General features: G+C 38.2%; 1 protein-coding gene across 6 annotated transcripts in view; it reads right to left on the reverse strand.

The window, feature by feature from the left end:
- Nucleotides 1-24,467, reverse strand: part of LOC121928362 (CUB and sushi domain-containing protein 3) — an 810,382-nt gene that overhangs the window by 582,583 nt on the left and 203,332 nt on the right. For all 6 annotated transcript variants that reach the window (XR_006103494.1, XM_042462948.1, XM_042462947.1 and 3 more), the window contains exon 3: nt 15,320-15,432. Coding sequence is in view for 5 of the 6 variants with exons in the window: in XM_042462948.1 (XP_042318882.1) it covers nt 15,320-15,432 (113 nt within the window). In the remaining variant the exon portion in view is untranslated. The remainder of the gene's footprint in view (nt 1-15,319; nt 15,433-24,467) is intronic.

The raw sequence follows: 24,467 nt of genomic DNA on the forward strand, positions 1-24,467 counted from the left end.
TTTATGTGACAATTTTGTATTATATCCATGCTAAACACCTTCAGGTATTCTATATAAGCACAGCTCTGCTAGATCAGAGCAAAATTCCATTCCCAGTACAACATTTTATATTTGTTGGCAACCAGCCAGATACCTCCAGAAGCCAAGAAATGTGAAAAGCAGGACATGAAACTGATGTCCTTTTTGGTCCCTAGTGTCTAGTAACCAGAAGGTTCCATTTAGCTTTCTTGGCTCATAGCAGACCTGCCTTCCATGAATTTGGGGTTTTGGCTATGCTAGCAAACCAAGTGATGTCTGTGGAAGCACATTCAAGTGACTCTTCACTTAAATTGGTATTGTAGTTTTGCCAAAATTGCTGCCAAGTGAGTTGCCACTAATATTTAACATAAAGCAACTTTGAGGTGGATTTTCATTTGTGAAATGCTTGAATTCAAGGAAAGTCACATAACAACGAGTGAAAAGAGGGAATGTTTCACATCCCTTCTGCAGAACAATTACACCAAGTAAACAGATGGTGTCACTGGAATACCACAATGTCTTTTAATATGGTATAAGTGGATTCTGAAAACACATTAAATTTGTGCTTTAAACCTTAACTAGTGCTTGAGGGAACAAGACCCAAATACCTACAAGAATATTCCTTGGCTCATTTCTTCTATCCTTTTACAAAAGTGAGCAATTCTTTACAAGTGAAATGGAACTCTCCTCAGTACTTGTTGTTACCTGCTTAATTACAATAAAAAACAGCTTAGAAAGAACAAAGCGATATCACACTATGCAAACAGAACAAGGCTCAGAGAGGTTCCTGCTGTGCTTTGTAAGCTGGTATTTTGTTGTTCTTCTGAAGAGCAATATCTCTCTTGCACAGACACATGCTGACTATGGCACACTGCATATCACTGGACTACAAGTCAAAAAGATAGATCAAAGTAAAATTATTTCTTTTTTATTCTAGAACTCATCTAATTTGAAAGAACTCTGCAAAAAGGGATTATAACTGACCAAATTCTCTTTTTTAATGATGGATGGACAAACTCTCATGTTTCACAGGTGGACATATGTGATCATCCCCTGTTTGCAAAAAATAATCAAATGAAAAGACAGGACAATTTATGTAAACAGAAGTGCTTGGCTTATCAAACTTTTTTTTTCTTAGTAGACTAAGGGGTAGAAAAACTCCTCATGTGTTATGTTTATATTCTTTCTTCTTTGCTCCCAATTTCTTTATTTTACATTTAGTTGAGATGGTATCACGAATGTTAAGGTCATCTTCTGATACCAATGATCATTCAACAAACATTTGAAGTAAAACGGGTAATGTAAAAATGTTTAGATGTCTTGCTTCTATTCTTAGTTCTTCTCAGTCAAAGCACCCACTTTGACCCCAATGGAACAGAATACAAGTCTTCAAAACCTGTTTTCATGCCCTCAAAGATTTGCTAAGGAGGTAAATGCAGAAACAAGTCTAGTTGGCTGATTTCATAAAAGAAGCACACATCTGAAAATGTCCTTATAAGAATTAATTTGCAGCTGCTGAAAGGAAAAGACACAAATGAACAATCTTGACAAATCTATAAATGAAGAGGGAACAATAGGCTCAGACCTCTGATTGATGAGAATTATATATATCACCATAGCTTTGTTTTTACTAGCCTTCTGGAGCCAACAGACAACACACATGTAGATTTCATTGTCCAACAATGTTTGGCAGCTGAAGAAAGGGGATCCATTTCACATTATGAAGGTACCAACAGTGTTGAATATTTGGAGTGACTAGTATGTTTGATTATGTTGGTTAAAACTATTATCATCAACCTGTGTAGACCAAGCTGTACATAATGGTCCTTACCTAGCACTCTCCATTGACAGCTGCACATGCTTTTGGTATCCCTCCTCAGATGTCATTACATATTGCAACATATTTCATTGCTGCAAGAGGTTACTGCAATGTTGGACCATTACTTGGCATACAGATTGTTGAGGCAGTAAATAAGATAAATATTATAAACCCAAGTTCATATTGTAAACCACTTCTTACTCATCCTTCTGATTAGTAATGTTGCTAAAGTTCATATTAATCTTGAATACAGAGTTCCACAGCTCATCATTCTTGGTTTCTTTACCAACTGAATAACATGTCTCCACAAATTTCTTCTGTGGCTCAGAATTTAAACCAAGCATCTTCCTTCCTCTCTGGTGCCTTAAGCAATTCAAGAGCAGAATCTTTTCTATAGTGACTGAGTCTTTAGTATGGATGTCAGGTACCCAAGAAATTGCATGTCATCAGGCTGTTCCTAAGCATTTCAAATGTTTATGTATATTGCTTTTCAGGTTTAACCATCTTCTCAAAGCAGATTACAGGGATATTTAAACAGCTATATTTAAACAGATTACTGTAACTTTTAAACAGAAAATCTGCCCCAAAAATTACTGCTAAGGACTTAGGGATGTAAATTCTTGCTTTTTTTTTCATTTCACAAACAGCACATTTGTTTTCTCATCCCATATAAGATGGGCAATATATTTTCTGTCACTCTTGTGGTGATTTTTTTATTTACATTTGTGGGCATCTTTTGTGTAATATCATAGCTAAAGTACAATAGCCTTATTGCACCGGACAGATTATTTGCACAAATCAATCATGCAGTCCTTCCATACTTGCTCTCTCTGTGACTTTTATTTCACAAAGTGAAGAGGCAGTCATTTTCAGAGGCATTTTTGTACAAGTACAGAAAACTTGAGGTAAAGCAAAGTGCTCTCTTGCTCTAGGGCTGGAGGCAAGAATTCTTACAAAAGTTCAGAATGCCTTGGCAGGCTATTTCAACATGCTGAGACATCATCTCAAAGGGAGCATGAAACCTTTGGGGATAGTAATTTCATTCCCAGGTAATACAGCAGTGTGTTAAGGAACTGAATATGAAAGGGATGATAATTTGGCCCAACTGAACTACTCCTAGCCTTGCTCAAACATGGAGAAAAATTCTATTTCATATTTATTTTGAGGGGTGGTGAGTGTGTGGTGAAAGCATGTGTGTAATTCCTCATCATAACCATCATCTAGGGGTGTAATTCTCCACCAATTTTCTTCTCAAGGGAATAGTAATAGCATGTACATTTCTATACCACTCCTCAGTGAACTAAGCACACTCTAAGCAGTTTACAGTCTGTAAGCCAATTGCCCCCAACAAGTGGATACTCATTTTACTGATCTTCTTCTTTTTTATTTATATGTTATAAAGTTTCTTTAACATTGGTAGTCAAATATCAAATAAGTATCATATAATGATCTTCCAATAAAAGATTTAAGAACATAAAATAATAATAATAGTAATAATAATATGAAGATACATTTCTTCTCCATTTTCCCATTAATAACAAAATGCTTTCTATAATCTGTTCCCTTCTTTACAAAAGCCACTTTCTCTTAATTTTCTCCCATTTTTTTTTAAACTTGGTTGGGCCTTCTCCTGTTGTAAATAAAGTCAGTTCATCCATAATAATAAATTCCTGAACTTTACATTTCCATGTTAATAAATCTGGTATGATATATTGTTTTCCAATATCTTGCAAGTGCCATCGGCTGCTGTTATCATATATAGTATTATACTTATCTGCTCTTCTTTATCTTAATGTCAATTATATCAGTAATATTTAAGAGAAACAGTTCAGGTTCTAGGGAAATATTGATTTAATACCTCTTGTTTTCTCGTGAATTTTCCCCCAATTTTGTACTTCCCCACATTTCCCACACCACATATGATACATGGTTCCAATTTTGTATTACATTTCAACAGAAAGGGCTGCAATTTGTATCATTTTAGAGAGGTGAGAGGGGGTTAAGTACCATCTGTGAAAAATTTTAAGAAGTTTTTTTAAGAGTTGTTACATCTTTGAACTTTTGGGTGTTGTTGCCAGGTCTTTTCCCACATTTCAGTGGGTATTGCTTTCCCTATGTTTTGCCTCCATTTATCATGGTTTCCTTAATAGTTTCCTCTTGCATTTCGATATTCAATAATACTTTAGTTTTTTTAATAAACCCTTTTCTCCTCCCAGAATGATTTTATCAAATTCTGTCCACCTTGGTTCTATGCCGGGCATCTTGATAAGCTTATAAAGTCCTTGTTATCATTCTATTTTCCCCTCACTTTTTAAGGTGTTAACTATATTTAGCAGCTATGGCCTAGCTTGTATTCGTTTTTGTGAATGCTTCCTGTGTAGAAACCATCTTGGGATTTTAATGTACAAAAATTTCTTATATTGGTTCCATGTTTTAATTATAGCTTCCCTTATGTGTTTTTTTTAAAAGTTTTATCCGGTTGGAACTGCCCATAAACGAGTGCCATCCTGCCTTCAAGTCTACTCCCTCCAATTCCAACAGTTTGTGATTTTCCAACATTATCCAATCTCGTGCCAAAGTAAATACATGCTTATAGTAAAGTTCCAAGTTGGGAAGTCCATTCCCCCTTTTTCCTTTATATCTTGGAGCACCTCAATTTTATCCTTGTTTTCCTCCCTTTCCATAAAAATTTACTTATATCCTTGTTCCATACGTAAAAATTGATTTATTTTTGATTATGGGGGAGGCTTTGGAACAAGTAGAGCATTTTGGGAAGAGTGCAACATTTGTTATAGTTGCAATTCTGCCGAGTAGGGACAAGGTCTGTTATTCCAATGTTTAATTCATTCTTGATTTTATCCCAGCCTTCTCATAATTGTTTTTAAATAAGTCCTTATTTGGCCGGTATTGTAATTCCCAGATATCTGATTTTCTCCACAATTTGAATTTTGTATTCTGTTTTAGTTTTCCATTTCATTAGAGTTAAATTCTTGGTTATAATGCCACATTTGTCTTTATTTAATCTAATCCCGGTTATGTTGCCAAATTCATCTATTACTGATCCAGACTTTTTAAGCTACTTGTCGGATTTTCTAAAAAAACTACTATATCATCTACATATGCTCGCAAAGAAAATAGTAATTTTTAATTTTGGGAGCTGCAATCCCTTTCTGGTTAATTTTTTGTATGAATAATCCATAATGTAATAAATAATAGGGGAAAGGGGACAGCCTTGGCGTTACCTTTGGCTATTGGACACTTATTAGTTCTTTGTCGTTTCAATTAGTGTGTTTCTTGTACACATATATATTTTATTCTCTTGTGACGGTTACAGACGGGCAAAAAGGGGTGATTCATGACGTCATGAAGGTAGAGCCTTCAGACGGGCTTTACCTGAATGCCGTCATGAACAGCCACCGCACGCCCCAAGCGGGAAAAGCGGCATTAAAAAGGTGCTGCTTTTTCCGTTTCTTTTCTGTTTGATACGTACCTGCGCAGCTCCGTCTGTAAGCTGCTGCACCGATACGTCAGAATTGCTACGCCGCAAATATAATTGCCGGTTTAAAAGCTCCGTGTCAGCTGCGTCCCATAATGGGTCGGGGTCCCGGGACATGCGTGGTTTGCAGCCAAGCTTTAATTGCAACGTCCGCTGCCAGGAGCTGTGGAAGCTGAGGCACAGCTGCGGCGCATTTAAGCCTCGTAACCCTAACCTAGAGCCACTTGTGCGCATCGGTTGCTAGAACCGCGGGAAGTTGTAACTTTTGCCGGCGGATGTTGTGGTTGTAGAAAGTGAAAAGGGAAAGTTTGGGATTTAAAGTGACCCCTACACACATTCCTGCGCCATTTTCACTGGGAACGGGCACAGTTTGGCTGCCTCGCTGGCACAGCTGGTGTGGCGGCTCCCTTTGCCACCGGCAGGATGGCTCAGCCATCCACCAGCACCCCGAAAAAAGGCAGGGGGACGTCTTGGTCTCATACTGAGATGGCTGACATTATAGCTAATGGTCCCAGAAACTGGAGTAACTAACGCAAAACTGGAGCAGTCCTACCTGAATGCTGACACATATCGAGAAGGGAAGAAGCCATGAGAGCTGCTGCACCGGTACACCAGACAATGCTACGCCGCTATTTAAGTTGCCCATTTAAAGCTCCGTCATAGTGAGTTGGGGTCTTGGAAACATGCGCAGTTTGCAGTCAGGCTTTAATTGCAACGTCCGCTGCCATGCAGCTGTGGAAGCTGAGGCACAGCTGCGGCGCATTTTAAGCTCGTAACCCTAACCCTAACCCTAACCCTAGAGCAACATGTACGCATGCGCTGCTTGGAAAGTTTCGACTTTAAAGTGCACCCCTACACACATTCCTGTGCCATTTCACCTAACAATAAAAAACGCTAAACTGTAAAATTGACATATGTACAAAGGAGGTGAGGGGAGATGGCAGGGGGACAGCTGGGTGCAGCGGAGACAGCTGGGCTGGCGCATTGCAGTTATTCAGCAGGAGCGCGAGGACCAAAAGGAGAGGGCATCTATGATGCTGCTGACACTGGCAAAGTGCAAGCGGACAAGGATGCCAACACCAGCTGATCACCAGCTGGCAGGAGACCACCATTGTTTTAAAAGGGCTTGGCACTTTTAAATGTGCCCATAGGCTTTCTGCCGCCACTGCTTAGCCCTGCGCAGCTGCGCATTCGCCAGCGGCAAAGGAAAAAAAAAAAGAGACCCCGGAGCTTGAATGTGCCCAAGACCTTTGTATGCCTCTAAACTTGCCCCCAAAGGCAAAGGGCAACTAGAGAGGGCCTGGGATCAAGGGGCAGGGAGCACTGACAAGGCACTAGGTGGTCCCATGATGTCCCATAAAGACATCATTTCGCCTCCCAGGCATGTGTCCCTCCCAGCCCTATCTACTCTATTCTACCCTTCCTGTTCTCTCTCTCCCACCATGCCTGGCTCACTGGTCCCCAAACCAGCAATCTCCAACTCTGTCCTCCCAGGCGTTTGGACTTCATCTCCCAAATCCCCAGCCACTTGCCCTGTGGTCTGGGATTCTGGGAGATGAAGTCCAAACGCCTGGAAGGACAGAGTTTGGACATTGCTACCTCACCACTCCTGCCTAGCTTTAAAGTCACAGGAAAAGTTTAAAGGGGCTTGGGTGCTTTAAATGCACACAGGCTTTCTGCCGCCGCTGCTTAGCGCTGCAGCTGCGAAGCTGCGCACCTCTCATGCGGCAAAAGAAAAAAAAGCCGCGGTTTGGGCCGCCGTGGGAAGCTGCTCTCTTTTTGCTGCGTCCTCCGAGGCGGTGGTTTGGAAACTCGGGTCCGAAACGGACCCAGGTGAGGCGTCTCATTGCCCCCGTGTGGAAGCTCCAACACCTGAAGCACGCCCCCGGGGCGGGCCGTCTGGAGGCTCCGCATTCAGCTGAATACACCTCCAAGACGTCTTCTCCGCCCGTCTGTAACCCGCCTTATAAATCCCTGTAATTCCGCATCCTCTAGTAAATCAAACTGTTCCCAATTACACTATCAAAAGCTTTCTGTAAATCTAAAAATATGGCACCAAATTTATATACTTATGTTGTCATAATATTCTATTAATTATAGGTCTGATATGTTTTTTAAATACCTCCCTGGTAGGAAGCCTGCCTGTTCTTCCGAGATCCAAGTATTTAAAAAAAATTTAAATCTATTTGCCAGAATTGAAGAGTATATCTTATAATCTATATTCAATAAAGTAATGGGGCAATTTGCGATATCATCTGGTTTTTCCCCTCTTTCAAAATAAGAACGTTAAAGACTGTTTCCAAGTATCCGGAAGATTACCAATATCAATTTCTTTAATTGTTTATATAGCCATGGAGACAATTCATTTTGAAACCTTGTAATATTTGCTGAAAACCTCAGTCCGGAGCTTTATTATCTTTTAGTCTGGTGATCGCTATATCTATCTCCACTTGTGTATTGGATGATTTAATAAGTCTAAATGTGCTTTAGATATTTTACTTAGATTACGCTTTTTATGTATTCAATTTTTTGTTTGAATCCACCTTTGATTGCAATTTTCTGTAAAGAGGTTCTATAGTAGGTCTCTGTTATTCCTCATTAGATCCTCCTGTTGTGTATAAGTTTGTTGGTTTTTGTTGTTTCAAATTGTTTTATTTCCTCTCTCTTTTTAAGTTTATTAGCGAGCCATTTACCAACTTTATTGCATTCTCGAAATAAAAATGTTGTAGTCTTGGAATTTTTGTAAGTATTCTTTAGAGATTTCATGCTCTAATTGAATTTAGACATTTGGATTTGCTCATATAAATATTTGTTTGCGGGTTGCTAATATTCCTGTTCTTTCATCTTTAATTTATTTAGTAGCTCTCTCTCTCTCTCTTTTTATTTGTGTCTTATTCCTGTTGAATTAATTGCCCTCTTATCACTGCTTGGAAGCGTCCCATATGTTTTCATTGATAACTCTTTGGAGTAATTTTGATGAAAGTATTGTTTATTCCTTGTCTTATTTTTTACTGTATATCATCTTAAGTAGGTGTTCTTGAGTCTCCATGAATTATCTTTTTTCCCTTCCAAATTAAGTAATTTATGATTGGCTGTGGTCTGATAAAACTTGGCATTATTTCTCTGTTTAATTACCTTTTTACAAAGTTTTGGATATGTCGTAAGTCGTCTGGACCATGAATTAAATGTCCAGAATAAAAAGAAAGTCTTGATGTTTGTGTGTATTCTCCATATGTCTTCCATATCATTTTCCTCCATATCAAAAAGCTGCTTTAGGGGAGATCCCTTGATTATTACTGTTTTTATTTGGGCCAGGCATTCTGTCCTTTTGGGGCAAATTACCCCATTCCAATCCCGGTATGATTACTTTGTCATTATTATAATTTGAAGTTTTTGTTTTAATTCTTTAAAAACATTGCTTTTTGAGAAGTGGAGCATATATTCAGTATTAATATTTCCCTATTGCAATTCTATTTCGACTGCAAATTTACTGATTTCAAAAGGATGGAAGGCTGAGTCAACTCTGGAGCCCCTTGGATTGACCTCACTATGTTGTGGCTGCACACTGGCATTTAACCATGAACCACAGGAGCCATAAGGGATATTAGCAATTTTCTTTCTGTTGAAAGTAAGTCTTTGAAAACTGCAGTTGTTGAAAACTATTCATGACTTGGGATCTATCTGCACAAAATTGCATTGATTATTTTGAGCTGAATACAGTATTTTACTGTGCAGAATTATGAGTCTGGTGGTGCAGTGGTTAAATGCCTGTACTGCAGCCACTCACTCACAAACACAAGGTTGTAAGATCAGTACCAGCCAGGGCTCAGTCTCAAATCACGCTAGCATCTTCCAAGGTCACTAAAATGAGTACCCAGCTTGATGGGGGCAATTGGCTTACACTTGTGAAACGCTTAGGGAGTGCTTAAGTACACTGCTAAGCAGTATAGAAATTACTGTAATGCTATTGCTATTAACATTTCTATGCATATTGCCATTCCTGCAGAAAATATGGGGCGGGGGGTGCCCAAATCAACCACATGGGCATTTTTGCAAAGAATGGGTCCCCAGCTACAGTATTTCTTGTGCAGCATTAGCATTTGTGCCCAGAAAATATTTTCTTAATCATATAGAACTGTGCAAGAAAGGTACTATGAAGATTGTCAGTCCATGATTCGTCTCATCAGGGTTTCTCCCATGTAAGAAACTGTTTTAAGTCATTTTAAACATACATTTGAATGTCCTTCAATCTATCATCTTCTAGGGCTGCTGCAACACTGCAGCAATACAGCAGTTTGACACCACTTGCCATGGCTGACTGCAATGGATTTCTGGGATTTGTCATTTGATGGGGCACAGAGCTCTCTGACAGAGAAGGTAAATATCTCACAAAACTACAAATCCCAGAACTCTATAGCTTGAGCCATGGCAGTTAAATGGTGTCAAACTGCACTAATTCTGCAGTGTAGTGTAGCTTAGGCCATATAATTCACTTCCTTCTTTTGCTAATAATCTTTACATGCAAGTGATGACAATGTTTCTCCAAACATCCTACCCTTCCTCTTTTATTCTGTATCAGAGTTCTTTGCTTTTGTGAAACCACAATCGTGTTCATACTTCATCAGCTCACACTACACATTTAAAGCATTATGATTCTGATTAAGCTCCCTATGGAATCCTGGAGTTTGCAGTTTGGTGAGGCACTAAAGCTCTCAGGTGAAAGTCAAACTATCTTCACTAAATGCAATCACAGAATTCCATAGGATGAACGGATAGATAAAGCGCAATCAGAGCATTTGTGTGAGTTTTATTTGTGTAGTGTGTATTTTGAAAGGATGCATGGTCGTGACTAGATCATGGTAGTATTTAGGCACATGTTTCCTGGGGCATACAGTTCCTAGAGTGCCTTCTAAGTAACAAAGGAATGAATATATTCCTGTGGGGAAAACACAATCAGGTAGAAGGAACACATTCAGAGATGCTCACTCCTCTACTATTTCTAGTTCGCTGTGGCCCACAATAATTGGAATACAATATGTACGTTGGAAGGTTGGGTGAAACGTACTCATCCTGCTACACTCAGATTTAAGCCATCAGATTTTTGTTAACAATCCCAATCCTTTCCTCTATTTTTTCATCATTTATTTAAAAAAAATTAAAAAAATAATTAGAATATAAATAAATTATTTAATCTGAATCTAGAAACATGATTCCCAGTGTTTTGGAAACCTTATGCTGAATACACTATACTGGGATCACACATGGCTGTTCCTGGATCCTGCACTGCAGTTAGTACCATGAAAAGGGTGACAGAGGAAGGGAAGTAACTTTTTTCCTATTTAAGGATCCTTCACAATACACAATATAGCACTCATTCCTTTCTACAAATTGACATGGCTGCATCCTATGGCATCCGGAATTTGTAGTTTAAGAGGCGTTAAACACAGCAGACAATTTTAAATACATCTTCCTAAAATACAATCCATGCATTATACGATGAAACCATGACAGTTAGAATCATAGTGATAAGTAATTGTGAAATATTAAAAAGAATCCTATGGAATCCTGGAGTTTGTAGTTTGGTGAGACACTGGAGCTCTCCAGCTAAGAATTCCAAGTATCCTCACTAAAATGTAAATCACCATGATTCCATAGGATGGAAGCATGACAATAAAGCAGAATCAGAGCACTTGTGTAATTTTAATTGTGTGGTGTGTAGTGTAGAGAATTTATAATGCACCACCTTCCCAAACGAGCAAATCAACAGGATTCCACAGGACGAGCTGTGACAGTTAGAATCACAGTGTTATAACTGTGAATGCAAAAAAACAAAAAAAAAACAAACCCTAATCTATGACAAAAATAAACAAAAGCTATCAGTGTTGGCCTTAACAAAAATCCAAATCGCATTGTTGCCAAAAAAAACAGCAATGGGCATATTCAAACTTCTGGTTTTAACACTTGCACAAGGCAATTAGTACATAAGCAGGGAGGAGGAAGACAACAATTGACTTAATGCTGACATGATATGCTTGCATGTCACAATGTTGATGTGAAACAAGAAGACGGGTATGATGATGTTCAAATGAAGCTCAAATTAGCTTACTTGTTGTTCACCGCTATGATCTTTGGAGATAGGTTATAATAAAACAAATATTAAAATTAAATTAAATGAACAAACTTTCAAATAAGCTACAAATTTTTCTGGAACTAATTCTACACTGTCCAGCTACGCATAAGCAAATTCCTCCCATCAAACATTTTTTATATATCCATGAGGCAAAAGCACCAAATAGCCCAAAAGAGATTCCACCTCAACATTAGGAATAACTTCCTGACAGTAAGGCGTGTCCGACAGTGGGAAACAGTCCTCGGGTATAGTGGAATCTCCCTCCTGGAGGTCTTTACAGAGGCTGGATAGCCATCTTCGGGGATGCTTTGATTTGGATTTCCTGCCCTGCATGGCCGGTGGTTGGACGTGGATGGCCCTAGTGGTCTCTTCCAACTCTATGATTCTATGATTCTATAAATAAGAAAACAAACCATACCATACTCAGACATAATTAAAATAAATTTTGATTGGTAATAAAAACTCAAATAGGTGTGAGATTATATCTTGGTCACTAGGCAGGTTAAAAGTTTCTTATGCAGGGCTAACATATGTACTTGGTCATTAAATGGCCCAGTTCTTGCTAATAAAAAATGTCAGATTTTTTTCAGAGATAGCATTCTAATATGAACAAGAAGAGGTCAAGATATGAGTTCATAATTTTTTAAAAAGGCATTCTAGAAAAAAATACAAAAAACTACCATCTTTCACAGCCATAATGGCATTGTTTATGCTGTTCATCATTTGCCCTTTACTCATTAGATACAAAGTACAGCCACACTTGTTGAAAGGATCTTAAGGTCAATGGGAGTAAAGGCTAAATAAGGGGGCAATTTTCCAGGAAAATAGAAAGTCTATATATGTAGAGAGGCGGTAGTTCATGTAAAGCTAGTGAAGCATTTTCTACAGATGAATATCAGCTAACACCTTGCAGTTTCAAGTCAGGCACCATTATAAATGTTGCAACTAAGCTCATTGTCCAAAAACACTGCAGAAATAATCCATCTAAGGCGCCCTACAGACAGCATAGTACGGACTGGTCTGTACTAGGTTAAAAAAAGGGCATCCCTTCCGGAGCCCCTAACACTAATACGGATTGAGTCTTACAAAGCAGCGCCCGTTCCACATGGGGGCTGCCACTTGATGTAGTGGACCTTTGCGTCTGCACGTTGAATGGCACATTATGCTGCGAGTGCGCATTGGCACCTCGCAGCGTCATAACTGTGCCGCAGAGAAGCACCATTTGGCACTTCTTATTGCTGCAGGGGGGGACCGTGCAGTTGTGATGCTGGGGCTCCTCTGCACTGCAACTGACAGGGCGCGTGAGACTGCCCAATTTGGGCAGTTCTTTAGTGCACCTAAGACCCTTTAACTGCCTGGCTCAATGCAGGGAATTCGGGTAACTTTAATTTTGTGAAACATTAGCCTTCGCTGTCAGAAAGATCTGGTCCACAACAACTACATTTCAGGATTCCCAACCTGATCCAGGGCATTAAACGGTTTCATCAACTGAATTATTTCTACAGTGTGTTTTTGTTCATGAAGATCTTGAATAGATGGCAGGAAAGCAGTGGGAACCTGCATTTTCTGAAAGTGAATCAAATCCCCGCTGTCTGCACTGGCCCTTCTCAAGCACTGACCCAATTTACACGGCCCAACTACATGGCGTGCATCAAGCTGTGCAACTGTTGTTGTTGTTTTTTTGTCACCTCCCACCATGTATGATTCACCACCACACAAACACACCACTGGCATCTGCCTGCTGCCTAGATGCCTTTATATGCTGTTTAACCATAAACTGTTGAAACACGACCCCAAATTAGTTTCTCCAAACCGAATAGCAGTTTTTTGGGCCAGATTGTATTGAAAGGCATGTAGACTCCATCCATATGACTGCCTTGGGGCCAGATGTGAACATTTCCAGAGCTCTTTTTAGAAATTTGTGCTGTAAAAAGTCTAACACAGCCATATCTGAGCGGACCCACATTGCAACACCATACAGTAGATGGGACAGTAGCCAACTCTTACAGAGCTCAAGGAGGTTCACCACAAACCTACCACCAGAACCTGCTGTATACTGAAAAATAGCATTAGCTATCTTAGCTGATGCTACAGTGGCTGAGCTCAATGCCATACACACATCATCAGTTTATCTTGCCTTTTGCTGTGTGCACTGGAATCTGAAAAGGTCATTTCTTTGGACTTCAGTTCTCCCAAAAGGGACATGCCAGCTGGGAGATCTGCATATAGTAATACAAAAAGAAACTTTTTCCTAAACTGGGGAAAGCTCTAACTTCTTGCCATTGTCATTTATGTAAGCAGAGAACGATCCAGGAAAGAAAAAGTAGCTAATGAAATGGACAAAAGTTCATAATCATTATTATCCCATCTTTTTCAGAGCCCTGGGACTCAAGACAGCTTATTGAGATAACACAGGTACAGGAAAAAGTCCATATTATTAAAACATACAAAAGTTAATATATATCTAAACTACAAAGAAAATTGAAATAAACACATATCCATGAAAAATAAATAAATGTTAATAATACAGCATATTGGTAAAAGGTTTTCCCCAGAACCAGTTAGCTTCCTCCAAAATGTCAAAAAATGTCTTTTTTTTTCTTTTGCAAATCTGGGATTCTATAATAATTTTTGATGATTAAGCAACACATCATCAAACCCATATAAATGGCCATAACTCACCAAAGGAGAAGGAGGAGGAGGGGGGGAACATGTAATTGATCTAAATGATAAATTTGATTGTGAACTTGAAAGATAGGTTAAAAAAGGCAAATGTACATGGGTGTTTTCCAAAATATCTCCTATATGAATAAAATATAAACTTTTAAAAAGTATGCATGAATTTCATTGTAGGACCAAAATATCCTAAATTACTTGGATGGGATTGGATAGTACAGTGAATAGCAAGTGCTGTATGCTATATTTCAAAGGAAGAAGCTGGCATAACCATCTCTGAGTAGACCTTGCATAAAAATACTATGAAATGCATGAAGTCTCCATAAATCAACAGGTTACTTGGAGACACATATACACAGAGATATTAATTTCATTACATTTTTATCTCCACATTTTTATTCTTTAATTTTGCCACATTTTGTCTCTTTCCTTCCAAGAGCTCAAGATATTAAATATTCACAATAATTCTGTGAACCTGAAGTGTATATGGCCAGGAGGCACATTAGCTTCAGCTCATCTACTGCGAGGATGTGTACTCAAGTCCAATGCTCCATTTTGCATATTAGATTAGAAGCATTTTGCAAGTATCGAGTAAGGAGAAGCAGAAAACATGAGAGAGCCAAGAAAGTAGAAAGCATTTTTTGCTTCACCTCCCACAATGCCATGTGCCAATCTGCTTTCATTGCCAATCTTCACAAAAAAAGAGAAGGCAAGGGAAAGGAGTTATTGCCAGGTTAAGCTATGTGCTGTTAATCTGTTCATGGCCTAAACTCTGGGAGAAGCCATTCATATGAGTGATCTCAGAAGAAGGAAAAAATAGCAGCCAGGACAAAAGATAGCAATAGTGTTACTAACTCTGGAAAGTGTAGAAAATCAAATAGCCAAACCTGACTAGCGGTTTAATATTGTGGTATCATCCCCTTTACTGTTTGATTTCTGATTGTGTGAAATAATCCATATGACTAAATCATAAAGTGGTTGGCCTTCCTATCAATTGTTATTTGTTGTCTATGACAATAGGCTTCACTTGCCTTCTATTGGATCTGGAGTGTTTACCTACCCATTGTGAAGCAGCCCACATCTACACCTAAATGTGAACTGCAAAACACTTAATGTGACTATAATATATATATATATACACACACACACACACACACACACACACACTGCATTATCTTACCTTCATAATATACTTTAAATCCATGGGCACTCACTGCAAAGTCACTGGTCAGTCTTAGTGAAAATACAGATTTTGTACTGGTCACAGGAGGAGGAAGATGAAATCCTGTTAATCTAAAAACAACAATGCCAATTACTTAATTGCTAATAATAATAATAATAATCATAATCATGATAATAGATTTATTTCTAGCCCGCCCAATCACGAAGAATCCGGGCGGGTTACAACAGTAAAATACAACAAATTACAATAGAGTTAAAAAATCAAACCCTAGACCTACCACCACCACCCCCATTCCCAGTACTAAAACAGAATTAAACAGTAATAATATTAAAACATTAAAAACATTAAAACATTAAAAACATTAAAAACATTAAACAAACAAAAAATAGGCAGAAACATTGGCGGGGGAAAGTAGACAGATGAGGGGACAAATATCTCTATGTCTGGGGAGGGTAACTAAGTTGGAAAGGCCTGCCAGAAAAGATCTGTCTTGAATGCTTTCTTTTATTATATAAAACAATAACAATAATCCAGTTCAATTCTTTATCTTGAGCTATGCATTTATTCATTTTACGGGCCCAAACAGACAGGTCAAAGTCACTTTGGAGATGTGCTGTTTAAATGTTGCATGTGCCCTAAGAGGCTGGAAGCCACGCTTTTGCCACACTCCAGTACTAAAAACTAGAGCGCAGCTTTGGCACAGCTTCTGGCCTCTTAAGATGTGTATGTCATTTAAACAGCATACCTCCAAAATGACCCGAAACAGCTTTATTTTGGCCTGTCTGCTCGGGCCCTACACATTTCAAGAGCCATGTCTGTTCTGAGAATATTAGACAAGTATATAAAGTCTCTATATTTTTCACTGGAAATTTATTTTCATTATAAAGCATTTTGATTGGAAATGTGAGGTGAACAGCAGTACAGTAGTTACCAGTGAAAAAATGAAACAAATCATATTAAAATCAATTATATTTTCCCTCTGAAATTGTTGGGTTTGAATATGGACTGATTTTTCTGCTGCAAAACTTTGGATTTCCCAAATCGTATGCAGCCTGTCAGTCATATATTAAGGCTTCATAACATTGTTGCTTTTATTAACTTACTGGCATCAGTCAAAATGGTGGTGGGGCAGAAGTTTGTCTAGGAATAGAAAATGTTGTCTCAATTCAGTCACAATGAAAGTAGCATCTTCATTCATCTCAAGAATTGTAGCAAGAAGAAATTTATCACACCTTGAAAATCTGCTTATTTATAGTGCTGCAGGATATTTTAAAGAACTAAAGTGTGCATAAAACAAAGTTCACATTTAAAACACACAAATGTAAAATGTGCACAGTTTAAAAAATGCACACACTTTAGTTAAGGAGACAATGGATAATTGATCTAAAATATATAAATAAATGTGCACCTTCGATAAAATGTGACTAAATGGCTCTTAAGAAAAAATAAATAAAACACCTTCTAAAGTAATACAAGGATCAGAGGAAAATCCAGGGAAATACAGTGAGATCGAAGTTGAGGGGAAGCATTTTCACTTTGCTAAATTTGTCAAGTACCCAGAAGTCTATGCAAATGTTTTGTGTGGTTCATTCATCAGGTAGTCACAGTTCTGGTAGGCTTGCTATGTCTCTTTGGTTTCAGTTATAGGGGTCTTGGCTGTTGATGAAGAGTTAAGTGTATAGTAGAGTGATTTAGATCTTGCTGTTAGTTAATGTCTGCAGAGGATCTGAAATTGAGGATGATTAATTCCAACTGTAGGTTCTTCATATGAATCTGGTTGACCATATAAAAACAGAATGCTGGACTAAACTCATCCAATGCAACTTGCTTTATTTTTTTAGTTATTTGAAATTACTCAAATAATGCTGTCCATTCACAAAGGCCAGTTCTACAGCCAAACAATCCTGGCAAGTATCTTGTTTAAACTGATCATACATCCTAAACAATATATACTTCCAAATTATCTGCTACACACTGTGAACTGACATCCAGAGTTCAAAGCTAAAATATAAATACACAAAAGTATAACCTGATAGTGGAAAAGTGTGAAAACCAGGAGCTTGGGGACTTGTGAAAGTGACAGGGCAGTGTCTGATGCTTTAGTTTTTGCCATAACTAAAGTCAGCTAGACCATGTGTCCACTGATCCGAACCCAGGAGGGAATGTATCATAGGGATTAGCCCTGTACTGCTGCAGCCAGGTTCCTTATATGTATAATTTAGTTCCTAGTTCAGTTCTGGTTTTAGAGAATCTGTATACAATTGGTACATTTAGTTCTGAAGAATCAGCTTCTCTATATCCTAAAATGATGATGATGATGAGGAGGAGTTTAAAGCATTATTATTTTAAAGAACGCCTACTTTATAATCATTGGTAATTCAGAACATAAATGCCTTAATAATGGATATTATTAATAATGTCTTAACAATGAATGTTTATTTAAATACAGGTATTATTTGCATAATTGCCTTCAGGTTACCAAATCTGCTTCCTGAATACTCAGAAGCCTCACAGAATTGTACATGAAGATATTTTCAAATCACCCTGAATGATAAATAAAGGTTAAAGGAAGGGAAGGTACAAGCTCCCCATATGCCTTGTTTCCAAGGTAGAATCTTGTTCCCAGGAGTCCAATTCTGTTTATAAGCAAGATAAATTCCTCCTGGGAACAAGATTCTACTTGTAAAACAAGGCTTGTGGAGAGTGTATACCTTCTTTTAGAGGGGAAAAACCTAAGGTTTTCGTCACTGTCATTTGTAGCATTGGCCATGTTGAAGGAAATGCAGACTGCAGTAATGGGGGGGGGGGGGTTATACCCATGCTTCTCTCATCTTGAGATTGACCACCCTTATGCAAATGTGAAACTAAAAAATGTACCACTCCTTATTGATATTCCAGTTTCTATACTAATGGGGCTATGTCTTAGAATTCGTTGTTCATGTTTATGTTGATGCTATAATGGCTAAAAGAAGAAGGTTATTTTAAGTATTTAAAAGTGGTTGTGCACTAGGTATGCACACCAAATCCATACATTCCATTTTTGCTTTTTAATAGTTGTCTGTTTTGACCTGCAGTGCTTTAGTCATTAAAAAAAAAAGTAACAGAAACACTTCCCCCCCTAGTTTTAGCTTCAATAAGGATTTGCAGAGAATGCTGCTCCTTTGAAATCTTATTGCCCCTCCTTAATGAAATCTGAAATGGGAGACAGGAAAGAGAGAGAACAAGGAAAGCCATCTTGTACTCTCACAGATATAAGAGCAAGCTACTTCATGTACCATAAAATTGTTCCAAATGATTTGTTTAATGAGTTAAACACAATAAAAGTCAGACATTTCCATCTGCTCCATGCTTCAGCCAACACCCCTGTCTTATTTTAATTTTAGCCTTGACTGAAGATGTGGTTCACACAGAGATTACTATTCTGTGTACCAGCTTCTATTATACTCTGAATCTTGTGAAAATTAAATATTTCTCATTCAAATATAAAGAGAAAGTAATATTGATATTTGGCATGCAAGAGACCCTGTGCTAAATAGCAAAAAAACAAAACAACATTAACATTCCAAGATTCATTCTATCTGGAAGCTCAAACTGTAAAAAACAAACAATTCCCTCTCTTGATCATGTCTCCTTCAGGCTGAGAATATTATTTGAGAATTTTATTCAAAGCCTTTCCACAATGTGTCTAGGAGACAGTTCATATATTATAAAGAAGCAGAGTTTTGGTGGTGAGATTTGTGATCTTTTTAGTCTTTTTCTGACATTCACATATGAGTTGCCCAATAGTAAGGTACTGTCTATTGCTCACAGATGACATATGAGTTGACAACTGTAAGTCCCATATCACATAGTGTAGAAGAACAGGAAGACAAAATGCAAGTCAAAAGTGCTTATTTTCTCTCACAACACTGAAGCAGTGCTTAACTGGTCTCCATGGTACTTCCAAAACATCAGACCATCACGGGGTGATTTACATACTGCAATACAAATAATGGACAACCAATAAAATAATTACAAGAAATGGGGAAATCAAATAAAAATACACAATTCTGGTACTAGCAGTTTGTCAATCTACTTTTTGCAACCAAAGATCATACAGTCATAGAGTTGGAAGAGACCACAGAGCCCTTGGGTCCAACCCCCTGCCAAGAAGGAGCACCAAATCAAAGGACCCCAACAGAAAGCCATCCAGCCTCCAAAGAAAGAGAATTCGCCTCACTCTGAGGAAGCATATTCCACTGTCGAAAGTTCATCCTGAGATTAAGGTGGAATCTCTTTTCCTGTAATTTAATTCCATTGCTCATTCTCCTAGTCTCTGGAGCAGTGGAGAACAATCCTGTTCCTCATTGATATCACATGCCTTCAAATATTTAAACATGACTATCATCTCCCCACCTTCTTTTCATTAGACTAAACATTCTCAACTCCCTAAACCACTCATCATAGGTCATGGCTTCCAGACCTTTCACCATTTTTGTCCCTTTCCTCTGGACACGTTCCAACTTGTCAACATCCTTCTTGAATTGAGGTGCTCAGAACTGGACACAGTATTCCAGATGAAGCCTGACCAAAGCAGGATGCAGTGGGATTATCACTTCCCTTGATCTAGAGACTATACTTCTGTTAATGCAACCAACAATCATGTTGGCATTCTTGGCTGCTGCATCACACTGCCGACTCATGTTCAGCTTGTGGTCTACTAAGATTCCCAGGTCCCTTTCACATGAACTGCTTTCTAGCCAAGTGTCTTCCATCTGACCTATGCTCTCTCCCAATAAAGTCCTACTCTGAAGGGATGCTCAAACCTATGAAGCAAGTTTTTAGTATCATCTAGTGTTGCAGGTAGAGGGGAGCAATTTTAGGTTTTATTGACACAGGCTTTTTAAAATCTTGCAGGCTTGGTTTTATTGGGGGATGAGGGGGTTGGTTTTAGATTATTAATTTTAACTTTGTATGTTTTAAATTTTATATTTGTAATTTTTTAATGATTTCCATTGTACAATTTTAATTTTTTTTAATTTTAATTTTAATTTTAATTGTTTTAATTTGTTTTATATATGTTGTTAGCCGCTTTGGGAGAAAGGTGGGATAAATAAATAAATAAATAAATAAATTACCACCCTGCCCCCCTCACACTCCTGCCAAATGAGAACCTATATAGACTCCACCCTTAGCTAAAACCATTGTCCACATCCGACCGGAAACAATATGGGATAGGTGATGCACATTGTATGGTTAAACATAAATTGGAGAAATTTTAGTGCACTAGACTATTACATGCAGTTTTTACGCAGATAATCATTCAGAAATATGATCTTCCTGCCTCTAGTTTGTTGTAGTACAGCCTAGAATTATACACATCAATCCACCTTTCCTATGAATCTCAGAAAAGATTCATATTCATTCAGATTTCAAAACTGGTGCTGCAGAGGCTTTTAAGAGGACTGAACTCTAGTAGGCTTATCAACTGCTATCTGTATATGCTTAGATGAAAACATATGCCTACAGAGACTTTACCCAATGCCTTTTTGACAGCTTCACTGAGTTTCTCTGCCCATCTAAATTGGCTGCAGTCACCACCTGATGGGCAGTTGGAACCTCCAGCAAGAGTCAGCATGAAATGCTGAATTGGCTTAGTGAACACATGATAAACGAGAAACTGGAACAAACTGAAAAGCTTCATTGGCTATGTGTTCTATATTCCATCATGAGAGAGAGCTGGTGGTCTCATTTGAGCAAAAAGCTCATCTCTTTGCTGGGAACTTTCCAGTTTTGCACCTGGTGAGATTCAAAAGCCCAGTGCCAGCAGAAAAAAATAACTGGCACTTCATATGGTTGCCAGATATCATAGGACACAAATCCCTCACAAATTGTATTTTATTTTATTTTATTTTAAAAAAAGAAAGAATTCCACATCCATAATAAAAGTGGCCTGACGTGTTGTTGTGCTAAATCTCTTTTCAGTTTTTTTTCTTTCTAAATGAATTGAGAAAATAAATACATGTCTCATTTCTCACTAGGAATAAACATCAATTGTGTTTCTCCTTCACCTGCTAGAAGCTGCTCATGAAAGGCACAGTACAGACAGTGATGGGGGAGTATCAATTTTTCAATATCATTTTCCCCACTATTTTGTATTGCCAATGAACAAAACAGAAGTAATTACCATGGCAACAAAGGCACCTTGTGCCATGGGAGAACTCTCTTGCATAATGGTTAGCAGATGCTTTGGGTGACTGCCACAAAATTTCCTCCTTTGCAGTTTGATTCTTCTGTTCCTCTGCCCTTTCACAAAAATGATAAACAACTATGTGATCATGAGAGCACAGGGATTTGCCTTGTCAAGTCAAACAAAAGGTCCATCTCGTCCATTCTTTTGTTTCCCACAGTGGATGTACAGATGCCTCCGGAAAATCACACACAGGTTAAGAAGGCCATCCTCCATTGGTCCTTCACCATCTGGTGCTGCATTTAGCAACCATGGTCAGAAGCCAATGATAGACATGCTTCTTCATATATTTGTCTGATACCCTTTTTACAAACAAACAAACAAACAAACAAGCAAGCTAATGAATATCCAATATCTTGAGATTTTGTAAATTTTAAATATAAACCCAGGAAGCCTGATGCAAAATTCCATATCTCCACATGTGTTGTTACCTACATTGTCCACATGTACACAAACATTCATAACACACTTTTTCTACCTTTATTTGTTATGTGACATTTGAAATCAGTGATGTCTAATATAAACTCACAAACTTGGGAGGGACTTCACTAAAATACTTCGGCTCCCTGAAAAGTACTATTATAACTTTTCTATAGAATCATTAAAATAATATGATTTCTGGAAGACATTTAGAGGCAAGACTTGTCTTTATCTGTTGCCACTTAAGTATGAAAAGCACAGATCTGAGCAGAAGATCTCTCAAAATATGAAGCACAGAAAAAACTGAGGGAGGGGATCTTTCCTTCCAGAAATTATCAAATAATCTTCTTCTTCTCCTTCTTCTTTATTTATTTATATCCCACTTTCCCCTCCCCTCCAAAAAAAATTTGGGACATGAAACAGCTTACAAATTTTAAAAATTGTTGGGCCATCAATTCTGTCATCAATGGAAGAAGCAAAGTTTCTTTTTTTTGTTGTTGTTGTTCTTTATTTTGTACAATTTTTGTTTGTTTCTTTTTGCTTTTCTATTTTTCTGTCCATGCATACAGTAAAAGTAGAACCTTTACTTTTAGCTTGTCTATGATTTTATATCTTCCATAATTTGCCAAACCTGGCATATTGCAAAACCTTGTAATAAGAAAATGGTGGCTTCCATAAACATTGTAAATACTTCTTCAAAGTGGATCATCTTTTTTTCTGTGAGCAAAAAGTTCTAATGTTTTCAGGGGGAAAATGTCTTTATAGAAATTTAGTATCAATTCTATTAGTGATAGGGCTGTATTAATCATAGAGCTAAGCATAGATTAGTGATAGAACTAAACATAGTTTGATTGGGAAACAATGCCTAAGAATGCTTCAATCTGCCTAAAACTGGCCCATTCCACTTGGATGAGTGAAAAAAACACATAAAATAGACTCCTTAGCTCCAGAGAATACATGGAAGTTACGAATATATGAACATGCATGACTGAGTAAGAATGTCAAAATGGCCATATATACATCCTGGAAATTTAGCTTGCAGATAGGCATGTGTAGGCCTACCAGGACTCATAGCCTGCCATAAAAAGAAGAATGTATATTCATTTTCTACAGTGATCATTGATTATTATAGACTCATGACATTCTTGCAAACAAGCTTGTAAAATGTGGGCTAGACAAAGGCGGGGTACATACCGCCACTTTGTGGCGCTCTGCCGCCGCCGCGGGTAGGTCCGCGGGGGAGCCGGAGCCTTCAGATGGCTCGACTCCCGCGCGGACCGAAAAAGAAGCTCCAAAATGGAGCTTCTTTTTCCGTCGCATTTGCGACGTAGCGAGGCGTCAGGGGCGCACTCGCTACGTCACAAAGGACGCGACGCGTACGGATGCTCAGCGTCCGATACGCAAAGATGGCGCCGGCCATGTAGAAGGGCCAGTGCCATCTTGTACGGACGGAGTCCGTACTAGGCCCAGGGGCATCTATAAGAGACACCCCTTTTTTAAAATGGGACGTCCTCCGGACGTCCCAAATGGCGGTGCAGAAAGCCCCAAAGTAACTGTTACATGCATTTGTAACTGGCTGACCCCAAAGGGTGCTCAACAGTGGCACCTTTTCATTCTAGAGAGAAGTGACCAGTAGGGTCCCACAGGGCTCTGTCCTTGGGCCAGTGTTATTCAGCATCTTTATCAATGACCTGGATGATAGAATTGGGAGCATACTTATCAAATTTGCAGATGACACCAAATTAGGAGGAATAGCTAATATTCCAGAGGACAGGATCAAAATTCAAAATGACCTGATTAGACTTGAAAGCTGGGCCAAAGCTAACAAAATGAAATTAAACATGGAGAAATGTAAGGTACTGCACTTAGGGGAGAAAAATAAAATGCACAGATATAGGATAGGGGACACCTGATTGAATGAAACTATGTGTGAAAGGGATCTGGCAGTCCAAGTAGACCACAAGTTGAACATGAGTGAACAGTTTGATGTGTACATTAATCCTAGGTCTACATTTTTTTCCTTATTAGTTTATTTAGGTAAATTCACATTGGTTTATGTTAGTACATGGTGTTAGTTTTCTGGGCTTAATTTTGCAATGACTGTTATCACCTCTTTTTGCTCTTTCTTCTGTTTTTTTTTTCTTCTTGTTTTCCTAATTCTTAGAGGTCAATGCTGGGATGCAGTACTAGATGAGTCCCAAATTCATCTTAGAAAGATAATTCTTTTTTTTAAAAAAAGAATTTTAAAATATATTTACATAGATATATTTAAATTAAAGAAGATGAATTAAGATTTGTGTTTATATTCTGTGAGAGTATTACATTCCCACATGGCTGCACTGTATCACATGAGGCTAATAAATTGCAGATACAGGACATGTATATACAAATCAAATATAAAACAAAGGCCTCAGAAATGCATCAACACAACTGGTTTTAGAAAACAGAGTGCCAGTGTACCCCACAATCTAGAACAACTGATACGAGTAAAAAAAT

Source organism: Sceloporus undulatus, chromosome 4, assembly GCF_019175285.1.
Source record: "Sceloporus undulatus isolate JIND9_A2432 ecotype Alabama chromosome 4, SceUnd_v1.1, whole genome shotgun sequence".
Taxonomy (NCBI): Eukaryota; Metazoa; Chordata; class Lepidosauria; order Squamata; family Phrynosomatidae; genus Sceloporus; species Sceloporus undulatus.